We start from the raw sequence: 20,020 nt of genomic DNA, 5'->3' as shown, positions 1-20,020 counted from the left end.
TTTGAGATAGATAGGGACGGTAGGACTAGTGGTCAAGACTTGTAAAATCCTCAGGAAATGAGTTGCGTTGTATGCCAGGAAGTATTTCACTTCAGAGTATCATCACCCACTGCAGCAGACTACTGAAACATATAGTATGCATCTGCTAGCCAAATTCCTGAGTGAAGAGGAAATTTCCAGTTATAGAAGACAAGTTGTCAGTTAGCTGGGATGACCCTGAGTAATGAACTTTCATGGTCTTCCTGAGAGTTTAGCCTGTTTGCCTCAGGGAGTTGGAGAAGAATTTCTCAAGAGTTTCTCCTAAATCGGCCCTAAGTTTTTTTTCAGAGAAGCTGAATATTTAAGGGGTGGGCAAATGTTGCACATGATAATGATGTTTCTTGATGAGTCTAAGGGTCTTTTCCCATCCTGCTTTGCACACGTTCATATGGAACAATTCCCTCTTCATTTCTACAGCACAAACTTCTATTGCATGAGAAATGTTTTGTGTCTGATCTAGCTTTAGATTAATTCTTCAACCTATAGTCTCTTTCATTAATTATAGCTCTATGCAAGATATTGTATTAGAATGTATTAATTAATAAGAAAGACCTGAAAAAAAATGTAAAATATAATACATTCTGCATTATCTGAAAGATTGGTAGCATTATGAGGGGGCCATCACTGAGAACTCATGAGGGACCCCACCCAAAATATTAATATTTCTCGTTCAGATCCTAAATAAGCTGCTGTGCTGTTCCAAAATTTCCCGTTTTTATTACACACTATTTTTCAAGTCCATTGGTTCAAGGAAAACCAAGCACTGGGGTGGCAACAGGCAAACAAGACAGTATATTTCATACTCAAGATGAGAAGTCCACAGTCATGTACAAAGATATTGACTAGTTTACTAATGGACTGATGGCTCATCACCCTGCCTTTCTGTGGGCAATGCTTTGGATACTTCGCTACATCAAAGTTTCCCATGATCATCAGCTGCGTATCACCTGACAGAAGGTTAACGCCAGGATATCACAGAATTATAGGTCCACAACAGCCCTGCCGTGTCACGATGTCAGTTTGATTGATGTCAATCCACAGAACTCCCATTTCTGCAGTGTGTGGAGGCACTGATAGTTTTCCATTGCTTCCTATTTATATATACAATATAAATGCATTTTTTACACCAATGTTCCCTTATAGTAACTGCAACTTCAGCAAGATGACCTTTGAAGTTACTCCTTGGAAGTTAAATGACATATAATGTGTTCTCTCTTCTGGTTACTTTCCCTTCTCAAACGTTAAGATATTAGCTGAACACTTTGAGAGGAATATCTTAGAATCTGACTATAGCATCAGATAAATTATTTATTTTGATTGATACATTTCTATAATTAAAAACATCAAGGGATACGAGGATAGTGCAGGAAAATGGGGAGGTGGAGGCATTGTGGATATCGTCACTGGACTAGCATTCCAGAGACCCAGGGTAATACTCGGGTTCGAATCACACCACGGCAGATGGTGACATTTGAATCCAATAAAGATCTGGAATTAAAAGTCTGATGATGACCATGAAACAATTGCTTATTGTTGTAAAAACCCACCAGGTTCGTTGGTGTCCTGTAATACTGAGCTGTCTTCTTACCTCTTTTTCATTGGTGGTTTGCCATTGCCTTCCATTCGCAAGGACAGGGTGAGGGACAGGTTCCAAGTCCACCTCAGCCGCAATGGGAATTCAACCTGCGCTGTTGGCATTATTCTGAACCACATGCTAGTCATCTGGCTAACTGGCCCCCATCATAGTTAACATTGTAGTTAAACTAAAACTCCGACAGCTACCCCACATCATTAAGTTCAAAATATACTAAGCACAGTCAGTGACTGACACAAGCAACTAAACTGCAGTGGGACTTTCTGTGAACTAAGGGAAAATGTTCCTTTCTGCTTTTTTTTTTCTCCCCGTAGAGTTAAACTGTGAAATCTTGATTTGCATTACTCTGTTAGAGAGGTCTTTCTATTTACCTAATAAAAATCTAATCCTACAATCAAACATGAACATAAACCACTAAACAATTATATTATTTTTGCAATCTGGATTGCTGACTTATGCTTAAACTGTAAGTGATGTGAAGGGTTAGCGTAGAACTTTAGTTGTAAACATTTCACCACAAATCAATATGACTGGACAATATAACCAAGTGTTAAGGATTACCTCGTCTCTCAGTGATACCTCCACCTCGTGCTTCCTTCTGAGTCGACCCTCCCTCTGGACTGCCTGGCTCATCCATGGAGGACTGGGACTGCACCTCGTTTGCAGTATTAGAAGCAAACTCGTTAGCATTGAAGCTACCCTTACGGGCCCTTACATTGGGAGACCTGTAAAAGAGAAAAATCAGATTAAATAAAAATCAGACTTACTTTTAGATTTAAGGAGTGAAGTTTGACAGTAATTACAAAGGTATGCTCTCAGCACTGCACTGTCTTGTCATCCTAGACTACATGCTTACATCTGTAATGGGATTTGAACCCAAACTACTAATATTGCTAAGCTATGGCTTCTCTCAATGCTACACGTCTATTGTTTTATACATGTTTGAGATTCACCAGCATATATGTAACTTCAGTTCTGCTAGAGCTCCTTGATGCTGCAGTCAAATGCTGTCTTGATTTCAAGGGTCGTTACTTTCACCTCACCTCTGGAATTCAGCTGTGTTATCTATGTTTGGACCAAGACTGTAATGAGGTCCAGAATCGAGTGGCCCTGGCAGAACCCAAACTGAGCATCGATGAGCAGGTTATTGGTGAGTAAGTTCTGCTTGATAGCACTATTGACAACACCTTCCTAATAACTGAGAGTGTTCTGATAGAGCAATAATTGGCCAGATTGGATCTGTCCTGCTTTATGTGGATAGCACTTATCTGGCAATTTTCCACTTTGTTGGATAGGTGCCAGTGTTGTAACTGTATTGGAACAGCTTGGCCAGAGGTGCAACTAATTCTGGAATGCAAATCTTTAGTAATACTGCTGGGATGTTGTCAGGGCCCACTTCCTTTGCTATGTTCAGTGTATTCATCCACTTCTTGATGTCATATGGAGCAAATTGAATTGGCTGAAGCCTGGCATCAGAGACGCCGGGAATCTTAGTACGAGGCTGAGATGGTTCATCCATTTAGCACTCCTAGCTGGAGATGGGTGCAAACAGCTTTGCCCTTTGCACTGATTCATCGCAACTCAACAAATATATACAGGGAACACCTTAAATTGCCATAAAACATAGCTCAATCTATGAAGTGAAATTGAAATATTTGTAGCGGTAAAAGGATGTATAGGTGCACCACTTGGTTACCAATGTAAGTCTTCACCTATTATCATCAAACTTGCTCTTCATATCATAACCTACACTTTACAGCAGTCAACAATTTTATTGCAGAAATGGTTAATGCGCTCACACCAAATTCCTGTCTCTGATCAAATAAAATGATTTCAAACATGTCAATGCCTGCATTGGATTAATGGACAGAGGAATGTCATTCAAATGTATTAAGCACTTGTATGCTTACAGTGCAGCCAGTTCTCAGCTATGCTTTGAATCATGCAAGTATTGGAATGTTGATAGACACAAAAAATTAAGAGCAATATATATGGAGTGTTTATTTTCACTATCTTTTACAGCTTAGAAAGTCAGCTAAGTGACAGAAAGTGTTACTAATTCACTTCCATTAAAGTCTGTCCTTCCCTATTTGAAAGATAAAGAAGTTACAAAAAAAATGCTTAGGAATCTACAAATATTTAAATTTATTTCAAACTTGGCAAGACCTAACCCAGTCCAGCCTAGGCATTCTTTTGGCTATAAAGACTAGTTAACCTGGAGAAGCCATTCTCAAATCAACTGCAAGTAGGTGCATAGCAGCAAATAATTTCATTCATTCATCTTCTAGTTTTCCTATTTCTCAGGGTTAGCGCTCACTTTTATTGAAGCAGCTGGAGTGGGATCATTAATGGATGTTAACAGGATCCAAGCCAGTTAGTCGAGCAGAAGCCAAGGCATGGAGCTTTTCTTTACTGAGAGAGTTTACTGACTTGTGCAGTCTCACAGCTCTCCTCCCACTCAACCAGTGTCCCAGCTATCCTCTATGTGCTCAATTAAAACCCCACACCTGTTTCTCTTAACCTTAACAATGTAATAAACAAACCCTAACAATCTAATTAACAAATCATAACAATGTAATCTGACAGGACGTTAACATTAGAGAAGATTGAGAGGCTTATCATTCTCACAATGCTTTTGGGTCACAACACATTGTACCACGAAGATTTCACTAATCTTATTAACAAAGTTGTTTTTTCTGCGTTTTCCTGACCTTGTGTTCATATAGTGTGTTCCGCCTTCATTGCTGCGTATTAATACTACAGCATAAACTTAAGGTGTGTCAACTGTAGCTCAGTTGGTAGCACTCCCACCTGAGTCACAGGGTTGTGGGTTTAGGTTCCACTTCAGAGACCTGAGTGACATTCAGTGCAGTACTGAGGAAGTGCTGCACTGTTACCAGTGCCACCTTTCATATGAGACATTAAATTGTCTTCTCAGTTGGACAAGAAAATTCCCATGGTGCTACTTTATAGAAGAGCAAGGGAGCTCACTCCAGTGTCCTGGCCTATGTTCATCTTGGCTACATGCAAATTGGCTGCAGTGTTTCATAGGTAACATCAGTGACAATGCTTCGAAAGTGCTTCATTGTAAAGCAATTTGGGATATCCTGAGGTTGTGAAAGGCACTACATTAATGCAAGATTTTTCTTTCTTTCTTAATAATTAGGAAGTACGGAGTGAGCAAGGCAGACATATGAAATAGTTCCATCCAAATGATACTGGACTTGGAAGGCAACGGAAACAGAAAAGGTAGATAAAAAGGAAAAGATATACATGCATCTAAAAATAGAAAATGCCCGAGATCTGCAGTGCATCAGCATCTGAAATGATGTAAAAACAGGTTCATGTTTTAAGTATAGATCTTTCATTGGGTCTAAACCCAAAACACAAACTATCTTTCTCCTTGCAGGTGCTGACACACTGGTTATGTGCCTGCATTATTTTCTCTGTAAAGCAGAAAGCATCTTGGGGGGCACGATGGATATATTTCTGGAGAAAGGAGGGATTGATGGATAAAGTGGGAAAGCAGGGTTGGATCTCTGAGAAAGAGACGGGTTGTAGGGTCCAACAGCCTTTGCCTGTTCTGAAACATTCTTATGTTCTTATCTAATACAGTAGCAAAAGTGATGCATGCTGCCAACTGAATAACTTTTCATTTCACGCTGCTGTTAGGCTGTCCTGAAATAAGAAGTTTTGAGAATGGAAGAAGCATTTCTCCAAGGTTCACGACCTGTATTATTAATCCAACTGTTTATCTTTTTCCGGGACTTTGGAATGCTTGAGGACCTCATCCAGCAGTAGCATGGATTACCTCAGGCTCTCTATTTAGCGTCACATAGTTCAATGGTGCCAGCCTCCAGTAGGTAGTTAGAGTAGATTAGCTGAACAGCTGATAGGATGTCATTGAATAAACAGACATAAACAGAAGTGGAGCCTGACTTACTGGCACCTGTGATTGATAAGCTTTCATTTGGCCCATCTTCCTGGTAACTAGGCTTGTGTTTAACAGGAATGGTTTTACAATTACACAGCTTTTGTGATTGTCTTAATCATGCAAAAAGTCTTCAAGAGCAAGTTGCTGTATGGTGTCATTTTGATCTTGGGATAATGAGTGGCTGCTTTAATGCTGGTGAGTTCCAGTTGAAATAAATGTAGTGTACAAACTTTGCTAAAAGCTGACATTAATTTGTCAAATGGAGGCCTGTGTTTGCCTACATAGCAACTGCACCCCAAAAGAATAATATATTTTATGGAACACCATTGGCCAGATTTTCACAGAAGCAGACCTTTATAAATGATGGACAGAACCTGGATGCATTTTGCTGGTAGGGGAAAGGGGCAGGGCATAAATCACACAGGAGGGAAGCTTGATCTCAGCAGGGCCATTTGGCCTTAGCGCTGAGTTCAATCAGACACCACTTTGGCTGTTCCAGGTGCCTTAATGCGCAGTGTGACAGTCATGAATTGGAGTAGATGTAAACGCCCTTGAAAAGGTGGATAAAGTCTGTTTTAATGTCATAATCTGAAGTTTTTTAAATCCCCCATTCTCAAAAGACAAAAAAAACAGGCTGAAGCTGTCAGCGAGAGTTAAAATAAATATCTGCTGGACTGCTTTGATTGACAGTCCATCTGGTGTAGGTCAGGAAAAAAGATTACCACCTGTTTGTGAAGTTTCAATGGAGGTCTTTGTTGACAGTCCCCAAGGACTGTTATAATGTCATTATTAATCCTTGGCTGAATTTCAAAAGCTACAGTTATCTTGGCAAAAGTCTCTGAGTTCACAGTTTGATTGACAGTTTAAAGAAGCTAGATGCCTTTGATGTGTGGTGAAATAGAAGGTTTTTTTTTATTGGAGATTAACCACTTGAGGAGATTTAAAATCTTTGAATGTGTTTAATGAATGGTACATTTTCACTATCAAGTATTTATGAGTGAACACTGCATTAGATTGTTAGAAGTTTTTTTCTTCATCTCCACATGGCTCCTGAGAGCTACCCATGGTAGATACTTGGTGAATGGTTATGGAGGTGAATGAGGGGCTATGAGGGGGCATGGGCGTGGGTGGGGGGGATGATTTGGCATGAGGGTATGAGGGGGCATGTGGGGATCTTATGGGTGAGGGATAGAGGGCCTAACAGCTTCTGTAACAATTAGGATGAAGCCCCAGAGAACTGAGGTGAGCTTTCTAACCAGGTCTGCCGAGTCCGGAAATTTCCCAACTTGAGCTATCCACTTTGGTATCGAACATCCAGCCCTAAGAGACATTCTTCAGCTAAGATAGCATTACTGAAATGCAGGACAATTTTCTTTTAACTGGGCCTCAACTCACCATACAGGATGAGAAGAATCTTGGGAAAATTCCTCTTAAATAAATGTTCTTGATCTACAAGGGAATATACACTTTATAATGTATATAATATTCATATTGTTATGAATGCGAGACTTGATAAAAGAGTCATGTTTTAAAATGTTTCCTTTAATTTAAAGTGAAGTAGAATATTGTGAATAGAGGATGGTGAGATCATCTTAACTCTGCCTGGAGACAGGTCCATGCGATCTGGTTAACATTGGGAAAGAGGCCCTGGCCAAAACCTATGTAAGGAAAACTGTCTGTTTTCACATTTTGACACAAAAGAGGGGCAGCTGGTCTTTCTGGACTCAGGCAGTCAGACCAAGAAACTCCGAGAGGAAGATTGAAACAGCTGTGCAAAGTAGAGGAAAAAAAGACTGTTTTTGTGTTAGCCACGTAACAGGATCCTGAACAGAACTGATTTTCTGTTCGAAGAGACAGGACCTGTGGAGAGTTAAGGACTAAGGAGTCACCAGGGGATGTCTTGCTGCTGGAAATCAGTTTGGGGATACTCAGAAGACTGAATTAAGGACACTGGAAGACTCGCCCTAGCGTGGCAAGGAGAAGGGAGTCTACTGAAAAACCAGGAGAAGTTTGGCATTGAACTTTCAAGGCTACAAACCCGCTAGGAAAGTGGCGTAAAATACAAATGGGTCATAAAATATTTTCATTTGTGTTAATTAGTTTATGGGGGAAGTACCTTTTCTGTAGTTTGATGTATTAGCTGCCTATTAAGTAATGAAGTCTATGTTGATGTTAATTTGTTTGTTACAGTAAAAGTCTTAAAACATGAAATTTTGTCATATGATTATTTCTGCTGGTTGCTGGGAAATTCATATCTCATTTTAAAAGTTATTGGTCTCTACACGGATCGCAACAATATTCACATATGTAGATCTGTAACATGTCACACCCATCAGGATATTGATTGCGTTTCCTGCTGTATCGTTTTTCTTTCCTTAAAACCCAGAGTGCTAACAGGGGATGGGGCTCACTGCTCCTCCACCTCTTCTGTGATAAGGCAAATTCTCAGGAACAGATAGACAAGTGATCACAAGCTCACTGGAATGGCCACCTCTGTCCTGGTGTCAATTTGAAACATGACTCAAAATCACACTTTACTCGATGTAGCCTGCTATCAAATTGATACTGAACTACAAGACTGAAGGCCCTCTATCATCTTCCCAGAGGCGACTCGGAATGGGCAATAGATGCCAGCCAAGCCAACGATGGCCACGTCCTGAGAATGAATAAAAGAAAAATAATGCATCCATCTTGTTATTTCACCTGACTCTCTCTCTCACACACAAATGCCTCCAGCTAAAATAGAAGCAACGAGGTAATGGGCCAAGAGCTAATAAAACAGGGACATACCACACCATCTGAGGTAAATATGACTCAAAATCATAATGCGCTTCTGTTTCAGCCTCCATCTGGAGGTCTTTGACGTAAGACGCGTACTGCTGGCCTGGGTCGTACAACTTGCTGCTCTCACACAGTGTCTGGAAATGCACTGGGAGTGGCGCTGTCTGCACGTGCATTCTCTGGTAGTAGGAGATGGTGGCCTGCAAGTTCCAACAAAGAGACTTAAATAAAATAAATTGACTTTGGATTTTATCTAAAAGAATTAGTATTAAGAATCAGAATACTTACTTGCAGACGGTTGCCGACATGTTATTTCTTATCAAGCCAATATGCACTCAGCAAACTAACACAAACAGCAATGTGATGATGACCAGATAATCTGTTTTTTGTGATGTTGATTGAGGGATAAATATTGGCCAGGGAACTGGGGATAACTCCCCTGCTCCTCTTTGAAATAGTGCCATGCAACCTTTTATATCCGCCTGAGCAAGCAGATGCGGCCTCAGTTTAACATCTCATCTGAAAGACAGCACCTCCAACAGCGCAGTGCTCCCTCAGTTCTGCACTGGAGTGTCAGCCTTGATGGTTTTTTTTGTTCAAACCCTGGAGTGGGACTTGAACCCAGGATCTTGTGATTCAGAGGTGAGTGTGCAACCAACTGAAATGTAGCATGGAATAAGTGGCTAAGCTAATCACACCCCCACCCCACCCCCACACTGTGTTGATATCTCTCACTTCCCAAAGATATTCCTGAAAATGTGTACCTAGTCTTGGCTGTCAACCACTTGACCTGGGCAAAATTTATATTTGGATGTATCCTCATTGATTCTCCTCAAGTCACTAGGAGGACCACTGACTGTAAGGTCAAGAGGCAGCAAGTGACAAAGCAGACCGCACAGGAACTGCAGAAGTTGATGAATACGTGTGTGATGTGCCAGCTATTGCCAGGAGTTAAACCTTTGGCCACGGCAGTGTAAAGCGAATGCTCCAACCTGAGTGGTGAACGCCTACCAGCCCTCATCCTTCCTGTGAGTGTTTGCTGTCTCTCTAGTCTGGCTTCCTCTTTCAGCCCAAACAGAAATAAACAATATTAAAACTTAAGTGAGTGAAGGTGTACGCACTGATTTCAATGTCTGGTCACTCTGTTTGACGATTTCTTGGATCTGTCGTAGTACATTCACTTTCACATCTTCCAGCTCTTGTTTTTGGGTCTTGGCATCTGCAATGCATGTTCTGTAAGTTGCCTCAGCTTCATCAGCCTGAAAAAATACAAGCATTATAAAATATCAATTTCAACATGATCTGAAGTAATTAAGTATCAGAAATGTCAGAAAGCACTTCTTCACACCAAGAGTTGAACTTTCTCTGCCCAAAAGCTGTTGAGGTTAGGTCAATTGAAAATTTTGAAACTGAGATTGATAGATTTTTGTTAAGCTAGTGTACTAGGGTTAAGGAACCAAGGCAGGTAGATGGAATTAAGATATAGATCATCCATGATCTAAATGAATAACAAAACAGTTCAAGTGGATAAATGGCATCCTCCTGCTCCCATGTGCTAGAACAAAACGTGATTCTTGCTGAAAAAAAATACACATTGAAGGTTTTCATCTTGCACTCATCAGGAAACTTCGCGAGAATACCAATATTAGGGGGAAGCAACAATTTATACTGTATGAGAACAGAGTGCTGATTGGTAAGTAGACTCCGATTGGTAGAGGCATTGCCATGGAGAATGCATCAGTGATGGTGACGGACAGTTAACTGCCAAGCATCGTTTGAAATTTAAACCAGGCAGCTTGACCCTGACAATTTCAAATTTCAAACAATACAAACCAAAAAGCTTCAACCTGTCTTTTTTCAGCAATACTCAAGGTCTGTACTACCAAAAGACTAAACATGATTTTGTTCACTAACCACTACTGATCTCATACTCAATTTTGTCAAGAAAAGGATAAAACCAAATTGTTATTGAAGAAAATGAGAAATTCTGAAATATGAGTTCATGTGCTAAGAGCCCTGTCGATATGAATTATGACTCAGGAAGATGTTTTTTGTATGTATTACATTTACCCATGGGTGTAGTGTTAACTGAAGAAATTCCACTGTGTTCACTAGCCCACTGTTTGACTGAGCCTTGCACTTCCCCCAGAATTCTTCCTAAGCATCTGAAGAAGTAGTAGTGAAACTTGTTAACAGGCTAATTAAGGGGACCATGAATTAAAGGGACTCTGTAATAGAACAGCAGGAACAGGACGGTAAGCTGAAATAAATAAAAAGGGCACCTGAGAGAGCTCAGGCAAGCTAAGGGAGATGCATAGAGGGACAAATAGCATCAAAAAAATACTGAAACGAGAACAGAAAATGCTGGAAGAACTCAGTAGGTCTAACAGCATCTGCGGAGAGGAAAAAAAAACAGTTAACGTTTCGAGTCCGTATGACTCTTCTTCAGAGAAAAACACTGTACTGCTGGAAAATTCCAAAAGACTAAACATGATTATGTTCACCAACCACTACTGATCTCACACTCAATTGTGTCAAGAAAAGGATAAAACCAAATTGTTTTTGAAGAAAATGAGAAATTATATGGTGCTGTAAACAATGACCCTGAAACTTGATGGGGCTCCAGAAACTCCCCCGCTGTAATTCCAACAAGGGACCAGTGGAATTACCAGGTAAGGGGGTAACTGACTAACTTCAGCCAGGCGACTCCTGCCAGAGCTATGGCAAAAGACAGGTAGCTTCAGGTGAAAAAGCACAGTTTAAAAAGGGGCATTACACAATCCCATAAATACATTAACATTGTATTGTGAATAATTAGATATACAAGTTTACAAGTTACTAGCAAGATGCCAGAATGTAACGAACCCAGTCAATTGACATTCAATCCATTGTTATCAAAGTACAAATTTAGTTTAACTTTTCAAGAAGATTTCCATATTATAGGACAAAGGTCTGCAGTTTTTAACGTCAAAAGGAGACTTCCTTCAGTAGACACTGGTTGTTGGCTGTTACTTCTGCAACTAAGCTTGCAGTAGCAGCTGTTAGAGTAAAGAATCTTTCAGTATTGCAATGTAAGGTATGCATGAGAAATGTGTTGCTCCACTGCTTTTGAATGTGAGCTATGGAATCTTACATTGATCTTCAATGAGGCAATTGTATCTTATGAAGTATTTAAGATTTCAAGGAATACGCAGCACAGAAACAGGCTATTTGGCCCAGCCAGCTAGTCTGTTATGCCTCACTTGAGCCTCTTCTCATTCTTATCTAATTCTGAAGTTTCCTCTGTTGCACATCATCTAATTCTATTTGCATAACTCTCTGTTAGGGGAAATTTCCAATGGGTGATTTTTTTTTGGCTTCTGGTGTGTGTACCAAATTCCTGGCAGCATCCCCCTAAGGCAGACATTAAGCTATTTACTTTAAAGACTCACAAACAAAAACGTTTCCCCAATTAGGTTTTAGGCCTTCAATAAAAATTTTATAATGGCCAGTGAATGACCAAAAACACACAGGATTATAGGGAAAAAGCAAAGCACAACTGTGATCTCTTATTCTCTACATAGTCAATTTAAATACAGTGACAATTGAGTGTTGTCGCTTTTTCATGCTTACAGGGCAAAATAATTTTTTTAAAGTTTGAGTTCTCAATGTTAATGCGTTCACATGTATTTTATGTATCTATTCCATTTACGTACATTCACGCATATATCATAAGAAGGCATTACATATTCAAAGATATTGCTCATATATATTCTGTGACACCACTGTATATTCTGGTGTAAATTCACACCTATGTGAACATTTAACTCATAATCATACAGATGTGCAGAATTACATCACGGGCAGCATTTTCCGGTCGGCGAGCGGGGGTGGGGCCCGTTCACGATGTGTAAAACGACGCGGGGTGACGTCGGGCGTGCGTCATTTAGATTTTCAGTTCGGTGGGCGCGCAGCCGAGTCGACTGTGTGCCCGCCGACCTGGCAACAGCCTATCAAGGCCATTAGAAAAGTAATTTGGCGGGGGGCAGGCGAAGAGCCCAGGCAGCCTTCTGAAAAAGCATGAAACCTCATCCACGGGCGGGATGGGGTTTCATGGGGGATTTAAAATGCTGGGCAAATTTTTAAATAAAAGTAATGGGCATGTCCCAGCTCATGTGACAGTGTCACATGAGGGGACATGTCAGGGAAATTTTTGCTTACCTTTAATAAATTTTTTAAAAGTTCAACCGATCTCCTTGAGGCAGCACTTTGCCTCAGGGAGATAGATCTGTGCACTCTTCCACACACGTGCGTGAAAGAGCACACACAGACCTGCTCAGGGAATCCCCCATTTGAAACAGATTAAGACCTCTGCTTAATTAGAGAACAAAAGAATAAGATGTGGCCGCTAGACATAATAATTAAGCGCATAGGTTTCCATCTGAAACAGGATCACCTATTGAAGCAGTTCTGCAATATTAACATGCCATTAGGAGCTTACAAAATCACTGATTCTTCATCTTGATTTTGTGCTAGTGACAGGGTAATATTCCACAGTGTTTCTGCATTCGTCATCTCATTGATGGAACAGTGCAACCTATTTCCAGCAGCACCAGATCATCTTGAATTCAAACAAGTGCATGCATGTTGTAAATCACTTTGACTTGTTTACAGTTGTCTGTTTTCTGTTCAACGAGATAAGGGTTTTTATCTTGTTTGTGGGCGGAATGATCTCAGGATATTTATCTGTGCATTTTAAATACCATCTTCACTGTCCTGGTGCCTTTCAGATCCTGGCCACTTCAAGATGATTCTGTAATTTGACAAGTAAAATCTTTTTAAATGATAAATCAAAATTAATGTCCATGGAGATATATTTTCCTCTTCCTTGTATAGGCAATATCGGCCATTTCTATCTTTTTGCTAAAAATAAATCAGTGCAAATAAATCCAGTGTTTTGCTGCAAATATCCTCTGAAGCAGATTAAAATTGATTTTGCCTTTTTCTCGCAAAAGTGCATGATTAACCTCCTTCCATTACAGTAGCCCCACCACACATCGACAATCGAAACAATCTCATTCAGCTAGAGAGCTAGGGATACGCCTATCCACATACCCTGTACAATTTGAACCTGAACCCAAAAAAATAGTCACGTTAAACAACTGGAGAAATTAAATTTTTGATTTCGTATATCTGATTTGACTTTTACATCACAGCTGTCTAATTGAGTAAGCCGATTTTCACACAAACATGCTCCCAGATTAAGTTGTTCAGGATAGGATATGAGCAGCTGTCAAAGACACTGTGACTGACAGAACAGACTTTGATCTTCCCAAATATTATTGCATACATTAGGAAGTGCAGGGTGCCATATTGTGATTAATATGTTACTTCTGAGGCATGAGCTTTTGAGATAACCTTTCGATAGTGTAGCGTTACAGCTAGGTGTACTAATGCAATCAAATAAGGAAGAGAAGGAAGCCCTCCTTATGTCCTAGCCAGCATTTCTCTTTCAACTAACTTTCAGGAAAACCAACCAAATAGTTACCGTCTGTGGGAGCTTGCTGTGCCTAAATTGGCTACCATGTTTTCCTACAAAACATCAGTGGCTATTCTTCGAAAGTTAACTCATCAGTTGCGAATAAAAGCAAAACACTGCGGATCTGAAATAAAAACAAGTGCTGGAAAAACTCAGCAGGTCTGGCAGCATCTGTGGAGGGGGGAACAGAGTTAAGGTTTTGAGCCCAATATGACTCTTCTTTGGAACTCATCAGTTGTGAAGTTCTTTTTGGAGCATTATGTGGATCTGGAGGATGTTAAATAAATGCAAGTAAAGTTCTGCGAATACGTTACCGACCAACCTGAAAGCAGCCGTGGAATAGTGAGCCGCACCAGAGAGTCTCAAAGTATTGCTGAAAGGAAGGGACATTTTTTTGTTGAAGCTTTTCATCTCGCACTCATTTGGACAATCAGAGTCCACTTGCCAACCAATCAGCACTCCCTTCTCATACAGTACAAATTGTTGTTCCCTTTACAGTTGGCATTCTTGCAAATTGTCCTGATGAGTGCAAGACGAAAAACTTCGACAAAACAATATCTTTTCTTTCAGCAATACTCAACTTCTGTACTACCAAACGACTATAAGAGCCTAAAAGATTAGCAGAGGGGTGTGAAAGGGTGCATAAAAAGGCCCAGGGGCTATTTAAAAAAAAAAAATTAGATTAACAGAGATTGTCCAGTTTTAAAACATTATAACATATTTAAACATGGGAGCAAGTGCACATAAATGCTCTTAGAGCCAGTACTGGGGCATTCACCCTGTTCACCTCACCTTATTGCGTGCATCCTCCTCCGTTCTCCTCCTCTTGTCCAGAGTTTTGCTGGTGTTGCTGCTGTTTGTGCTCTGCTGGTCCTCTTCTGCTTTCACCGTCAGGTACTTGGCCTTCTCATGCTCCTCAGAACGTTGCATGTAAGCCTGCTTTGCCTTTTTAAGGTTCGTCTCAGCCTCTTGCTGTGAGGTGATAACAGAAAGTCAGATTGGTTTGCTGGACAGAGGCCAGATATTGTTGGCCCAGGTCAGAATAGGTCAGATGAAACTCACGATATTTTGCCAAAATTGTCGAGGCATTTGTTGCTACTACCGAACAGCAAAATGTGCACGTTAAACAGCATGTTTGCCCAGTGAGGTGAAATTAAGCGAGGAGATAAAATTTTCCATGGTTCTATAATTCACTGCCAAAGTTGGTGGTTGAGGCTGAAATGCTCAACTCATTTAAAAGGTACCTGGATCTGCATCTGGAATTCTGTAACCTGCAAGGCTACGGACCAGGTGCTAGAAAGTGGGATTAAAATGACTGGCTAAGTTTCTTTTTTCTCTTTTTGGCCGGTGCAGACATGATGGGCTGAATGGCCTCTTCCTGTAACTGTAACTTTTCTACGGTTCTAAAGGTGGCTTCACATTGACCTAAGTACCTTAACTTGAGCACCTTGACTGTATTGTGGGTCTTTGAGACACATGATTTTGTTTTTTTTAAAAAATCCTTCCAACAGCTGCTTTCACAGGAGAAACAGGCACCCAACATTTTCTTGCTACATGATAGATTTTAACGCGAGTTTGCATTTCTTTCGAAGGAGGCTCTCATGCAAATGAGCCAAAATAAGGCAAAATCAATTGAAATAAATCTTATCAAAGGACTTTCCCTTTAAAGTCAGGATTTAACTTCAGGAGGTTATCATTTGGCTGCAGATTGATATTGTGGAATTTCGTATGCTTCCTTTGATATGAGCAACAATCACAACGTGACATCAAAAACTGTAACTTGTTTTTCTCATTTATTTTAAACTCATGGGATCCAGGAGCCCAACACTTTTGTTGCAAATTCACTCCTGATTATTTTTGAAGTTTTACACCATTTTTTCAGTCAAACTCCCCGTCCAGTCCCAACTATGGCTCCTGCGCCTCTTGCTCAATAACACAAATTATTCCCCCCTCTTGGCTCTCCCATTGATTGGCAGATAGTTCTCAATCTGACTCAATCAGATCAGGAATACCACTGGTTAAATTCATGCTGATCTCAGCTTGGAGGGTGGTAATGGCACCTAAATTGGTCGCAACCTTCCAAGGATCGGGAAGGGAAGACTATCCAGGCTTTCCACTCCTGGTCACTATTCCAATGATATCTATGTTGGCACATGCACAATAGGCTTGGCTAAGATGTACCCCACATTTATTTAGCCTGCGGGCGTTCCTCATCCACACTCACATGCTGCAATGACCACTTGGGTAATGGAGGACAATAGTTGCTGGTGAAACCATATTGCAGCAAGAGAGTGCCTTCAGCAGTGGGGAGACACAGAGCAAAAGCAAAGGAAAGCTGCCTGACTGTATATGAAGAATTGTTTGGGGGACATTATGGTCTATTTTTGCAAACCATTGCCCAGTGTACAAGCTCGGCTTTGCTTTTCCAAATTTCAGGACTGAGCGCGGAGTTGCAGCTTGATCAAGATCCTGACTGTAAAATGGTGGCTCACGTTGTGAAGTGTAGATACTTTCAGCTTGGGTCATTGCAAGTGCAGGCTCATCTGCCAGCAGCCTGAGTATTTCCTGTGCACTTCCTCTGTCTACAGCACAGTTTCATAAGGAACCCATTTCCTGCAGTTGTTTTATCTGATACCTACTGTTAGTGCAGCTGATCAGCAGAGGAAAATGGCAGCTTCAAAGCTCCACTGTTCCCTCTGTGGTTGCTGTGGGTCAATTTTAAACAATGAAAGCCTCACTACATGTCGCCTTTGTTTCTCTTTTTAATAACTATTTTGAAGCATAAGCTCATACAACATATTTTCTCTCGTGAACTTCCCTCTAGTGGTGGAGTTTATATTGCCGTTGGAGCAACACTGCCGAATTAGGTGCTGGTACACCCACCTCTTACAGTAGGCCCGATGCTTCTAGGGCCTAGTGGGTTAAATTATAAGAACAAGCTTGTCTCCTATTTTCTTCAGTACAGGAGGTTGAGGGATGAGGTGTTTGGAATGTTAAAGTGATGACAGAATAGATACGGAAAAATTATTTCCGAGGGAAATGAGAAAGAATGGCCATTGAGTCTTAAAATTTGTGAGCTAGGCTATTCTGGGGGGATATCATGCAGGAAGCACTCTTTCACACAAACCTGGAGACTGGGACAATTGGAGCTTTTCGAGACTGAAATTGGTGAGTAACAGGTATCGAGGGATATGGAACAAAGGTAGGTAATTGGAGTTGAGGTACCGATTAGTCATCTAACTGAATTCCGGAACAGACTTGAGGGACTGAATGGCCCACGCCTGCTTCTATATTTATAACTCAAATACTTTACAGCACAACTGCTGAAATCCGAGGAGCCATTGCTAAAACTGACATCAGAGCTATATCCCTTTGAGAAGAATTAGCTAGAATTAGGGTTTCCCTGGTGGCTCATCAAGTTGATCCAGTGAATAACTAAGCGGTTCAGACTAAGAAAGATCCGGGTTTGCTCCCTGGTGATCTTACGTGGTAGGTCACTGCAGTTGGCCTCAGTACCCCTGAGCTTCTGAAGACAAAAATATCATTCAGGCTTTCCATTTCTCTATGTTCACCAGAACCCCTGATGGAGTTGAGCAGATGTGAACAAAAACAAAAATAAAAATTCCTGGAAAAACTCATCAGGTCTGACAGCTGTCAGACCTGCTGAGTTTTTCCAGGTATTTTTATTTTTGTTTTTGTTTTGGATTTCCAGCATCCGCAGTTTTTTGCTTTTATCTTAGTGAGCAAACGTGAAGCCTGAGTTGAGGACAGAATCTTACTTGGCTTTCAGATTTCTTTTAGTAATACAGCCTGCCAACTTTCATTATCAAGGGTCACACAATGAATAACAGTTTCTGGGACAAGTTACAGAAGTATAATTAGCTCTTCATGGCTTTATTGTGGCAAACCGCCAGAGAGAAGGGGGAAGGGAGAACACTAACATTGGGAAAATAACATAGCTACAAAGTAAAATATAACAAGGGGAGAATCAAACAAACATAAAACTGAAAATTATTTTGCAAGGCAGTGTGTCCGCATTGTATTTCTATTTTTGAGCAATATCCAAACCTTCACAGACAGGAAATGGGTCAATCAGTAATTTGTTGATTTACAGCATTCTAAAATAAAAATCTAAATGAAATGTATTTGAGATTGAACCATCGTTAAGTGCACTGAAGACACAGGAAATTTTTACATGTGACGTCCAATTCAGGAAACCAACAATGGATGAGGTGGATTCAGCTATCACTGGATTTCCTCCAGCCTCTAAAGCATAATATCTGTGAAAAGTGGGAAGAAACTAGTGGACTGTAAAAGGGCTAGAGCGTCAGGGAAGGAGATCCCCTTCACTTAAAACGTACAATTATATTTCATCACTGAGGAAATTTTGAAACACAAGTCATCCAGTACACAGTAGTTTCTCATACCAGCTTTCTCTGCGCCCGGTGCCATTGTTCCTTAATTTCTTTTCTGCGCTTTTCATGATCCAGTCTTCTTCCAGCTAATGGCTGTGTTAGAGAAAACAATTGCACAAAAATCAGTAGGAATAGCACTTGCACACACTGTCTCTGGGTCAAAATTCTGGAGCTTCCTCCCAAAGAGCACCAAGGGTGTACCTACACCACATGGGCTGCAGCGGTTCAAGAAGGCAGCTCACCACCACCTTCTCAAGGGCAGTTAGGGAAGGGCAATAAATGCTGGGTCCAGCCAGCGAAGCCCACATCCCATAAATGAATCATTTTACAAAAAATGCTGTCAGTGGAAAGTTATTGGGCTGATTTCCGGTCAGGGTCAAAGTGGAAACCTAAGGGATCTGGAAATCAAATGAATAGAAAGTGAGGGCGAGACACAGAGGTGCCAGGATTCTGCCTCATTTCTTCTGTCCCGTCACTTCCTGGTGGGTGGAGATCACAGATGGAAAACAGAAGTTGGGCCAGTGCAGCTGGAATCCCTGGTTGGGGATGGACCCAGCAGTCATAGGACTGGCTCAGGGACGAGGGGGAGGCAACACAATTGCAGATAAGGGACTGCAGGAGCCTGGGGCAGGAAAGACCTTCTATTCCTCCACAAGGAAAACTTTGAAAAAAAATAAGGATCCCTGAGCCCCTTCAGTCTGAGTCTGCTGCTCCTTGGCTCCTGGCGTTAGTGGTGAAGCCAAAACTAGGTGACAAATGCAGACGTAAGGCAGGGTTCTGAATGGCCCCATTAGACTATTGTATCCGAACGAGACTCTTGCCTGTCCAAAACACAACGATTAAAAAGGCGTGTGGCACAAGGCAGGCAATGTGTTGCACACTTCTATGATGTGTATCCCATTCTCATCCGGTACGAGGAGTATCGCTTTTGTTGACTTTTGGGTTTGGTCTGAACTGACTGATCCAAAAATCATTAGTTCATTTCTGATAGGAAAATTATGAAATACACGCATAGGTAGGGGACAAATTAAACAACTCTTTTAGAGTGCGAGTACAAACTTAATGAGTTTCAAGCACCAGTAATGATTAGAAGCTGTGTCACAGACTGCTGAGTATTTGGAACAGAGAAAACAACTAACTGCTAAAGCCAACTAACCCCTTCAAAAAGAGTGGGATAACTACTTGGCTAAAATGCAGATTGAAGGCTATTGTGCTAAGCATTGACATGATTGATCAAATATTACAAAATATTCCATAACTCTTAATGCAAATAAGCCTATGACATTTGATGAAAGGCTCCTTCTGGCCCATGTGTTGAATCCAGAACCTGAGAAGCTGAGGTACGGATTTGTGGCAAGTTAGGAAATGGCTATGATGACGGAAACCAATCACTGAGCACTCTGAAGCCTTATCACAGGCATGTCTCTTTGCAAAACCCCTCACTGAGCAAGCTGGATTAAGCAGCTGGTGAAGAGTAAGCCTGTTTTGTGATACTGGGTTTGGATATCTAGAGCATTAATTATGCTGACACATCATAAACTGTTTTTCCACACATTTCCCCGTCAAAAGCTGATGAGGAAACGCTCAAATGTGGAGTGACAGCTGCTGCAAATTGTTTCCTGGAAACATAGTATGAAAACATGTACTAATTTGTCCAGGATCCAACAATTATCATTATGGGGTCACAGAGGAATAAGTAACTGCTTCTCAAACTCTGAACCACCCATAGGAGGAACCAC

General features: G+C 41.0%; 1 protein-coding gene across 3 annotated transcripts in view; it reads right to left on the bottom strand.

The window, feature by feature from the left end:
* Positions 1–20,020, bottom strand: part of LOC144688911 (rho GTPase-activating protein 45-like) — a 207,432-nt gene that overhangs the window by 22,270 nt on the left and 165,142 nt on the right. For all 3 annotated transcript variants that reach the window (XM_078555938.1, XM_078555936.1, XM_078555937.1), the window contains exons 10-14: positions 18,294–18,374; positions 14,659–14,838; positions 9,470–9,607; positions 8,358–8,548; positions 2,195–2,358 (exon numbers count right to left, since the gene is read on the bottom strand). In XM_078555938.1, the coding sequence (XP_078412064.1) occupies positions 2,195–2,358; positions 8,358–8,548; positions 9,470–9,607; positions 14,659–14,838; positions 18,294–18,374 (754 nt within the window). The remainder of the gene's footprint in view (positions 1–2,194; positions 2,359–8,357; positions 8,549–9,469; positions 9,608–14,658; positions 14,839–18,293; positions 18,375–20,020) is intronic.

This window comes from Cetorhinus maximus, chromosome 13 (assembly GCF_964194155.1).
Source record: "Cetorhinus maximus chromosome 13, sCetMax3.hap1.1, whole genome shotgun sequence".
Taxonomy (NCBI): domain Eukaryota; kingdom Metazoa; phylum Chordata; class Chondrichthyes; order Lamniformes; family Cetorhinidae; genus Cetorhinus; species Cetorhinus maximus.
Note: the sequence above shows the minus strand (reverse complement) of the source record. Positions and strands in the feature narration are given on the sequence as shown.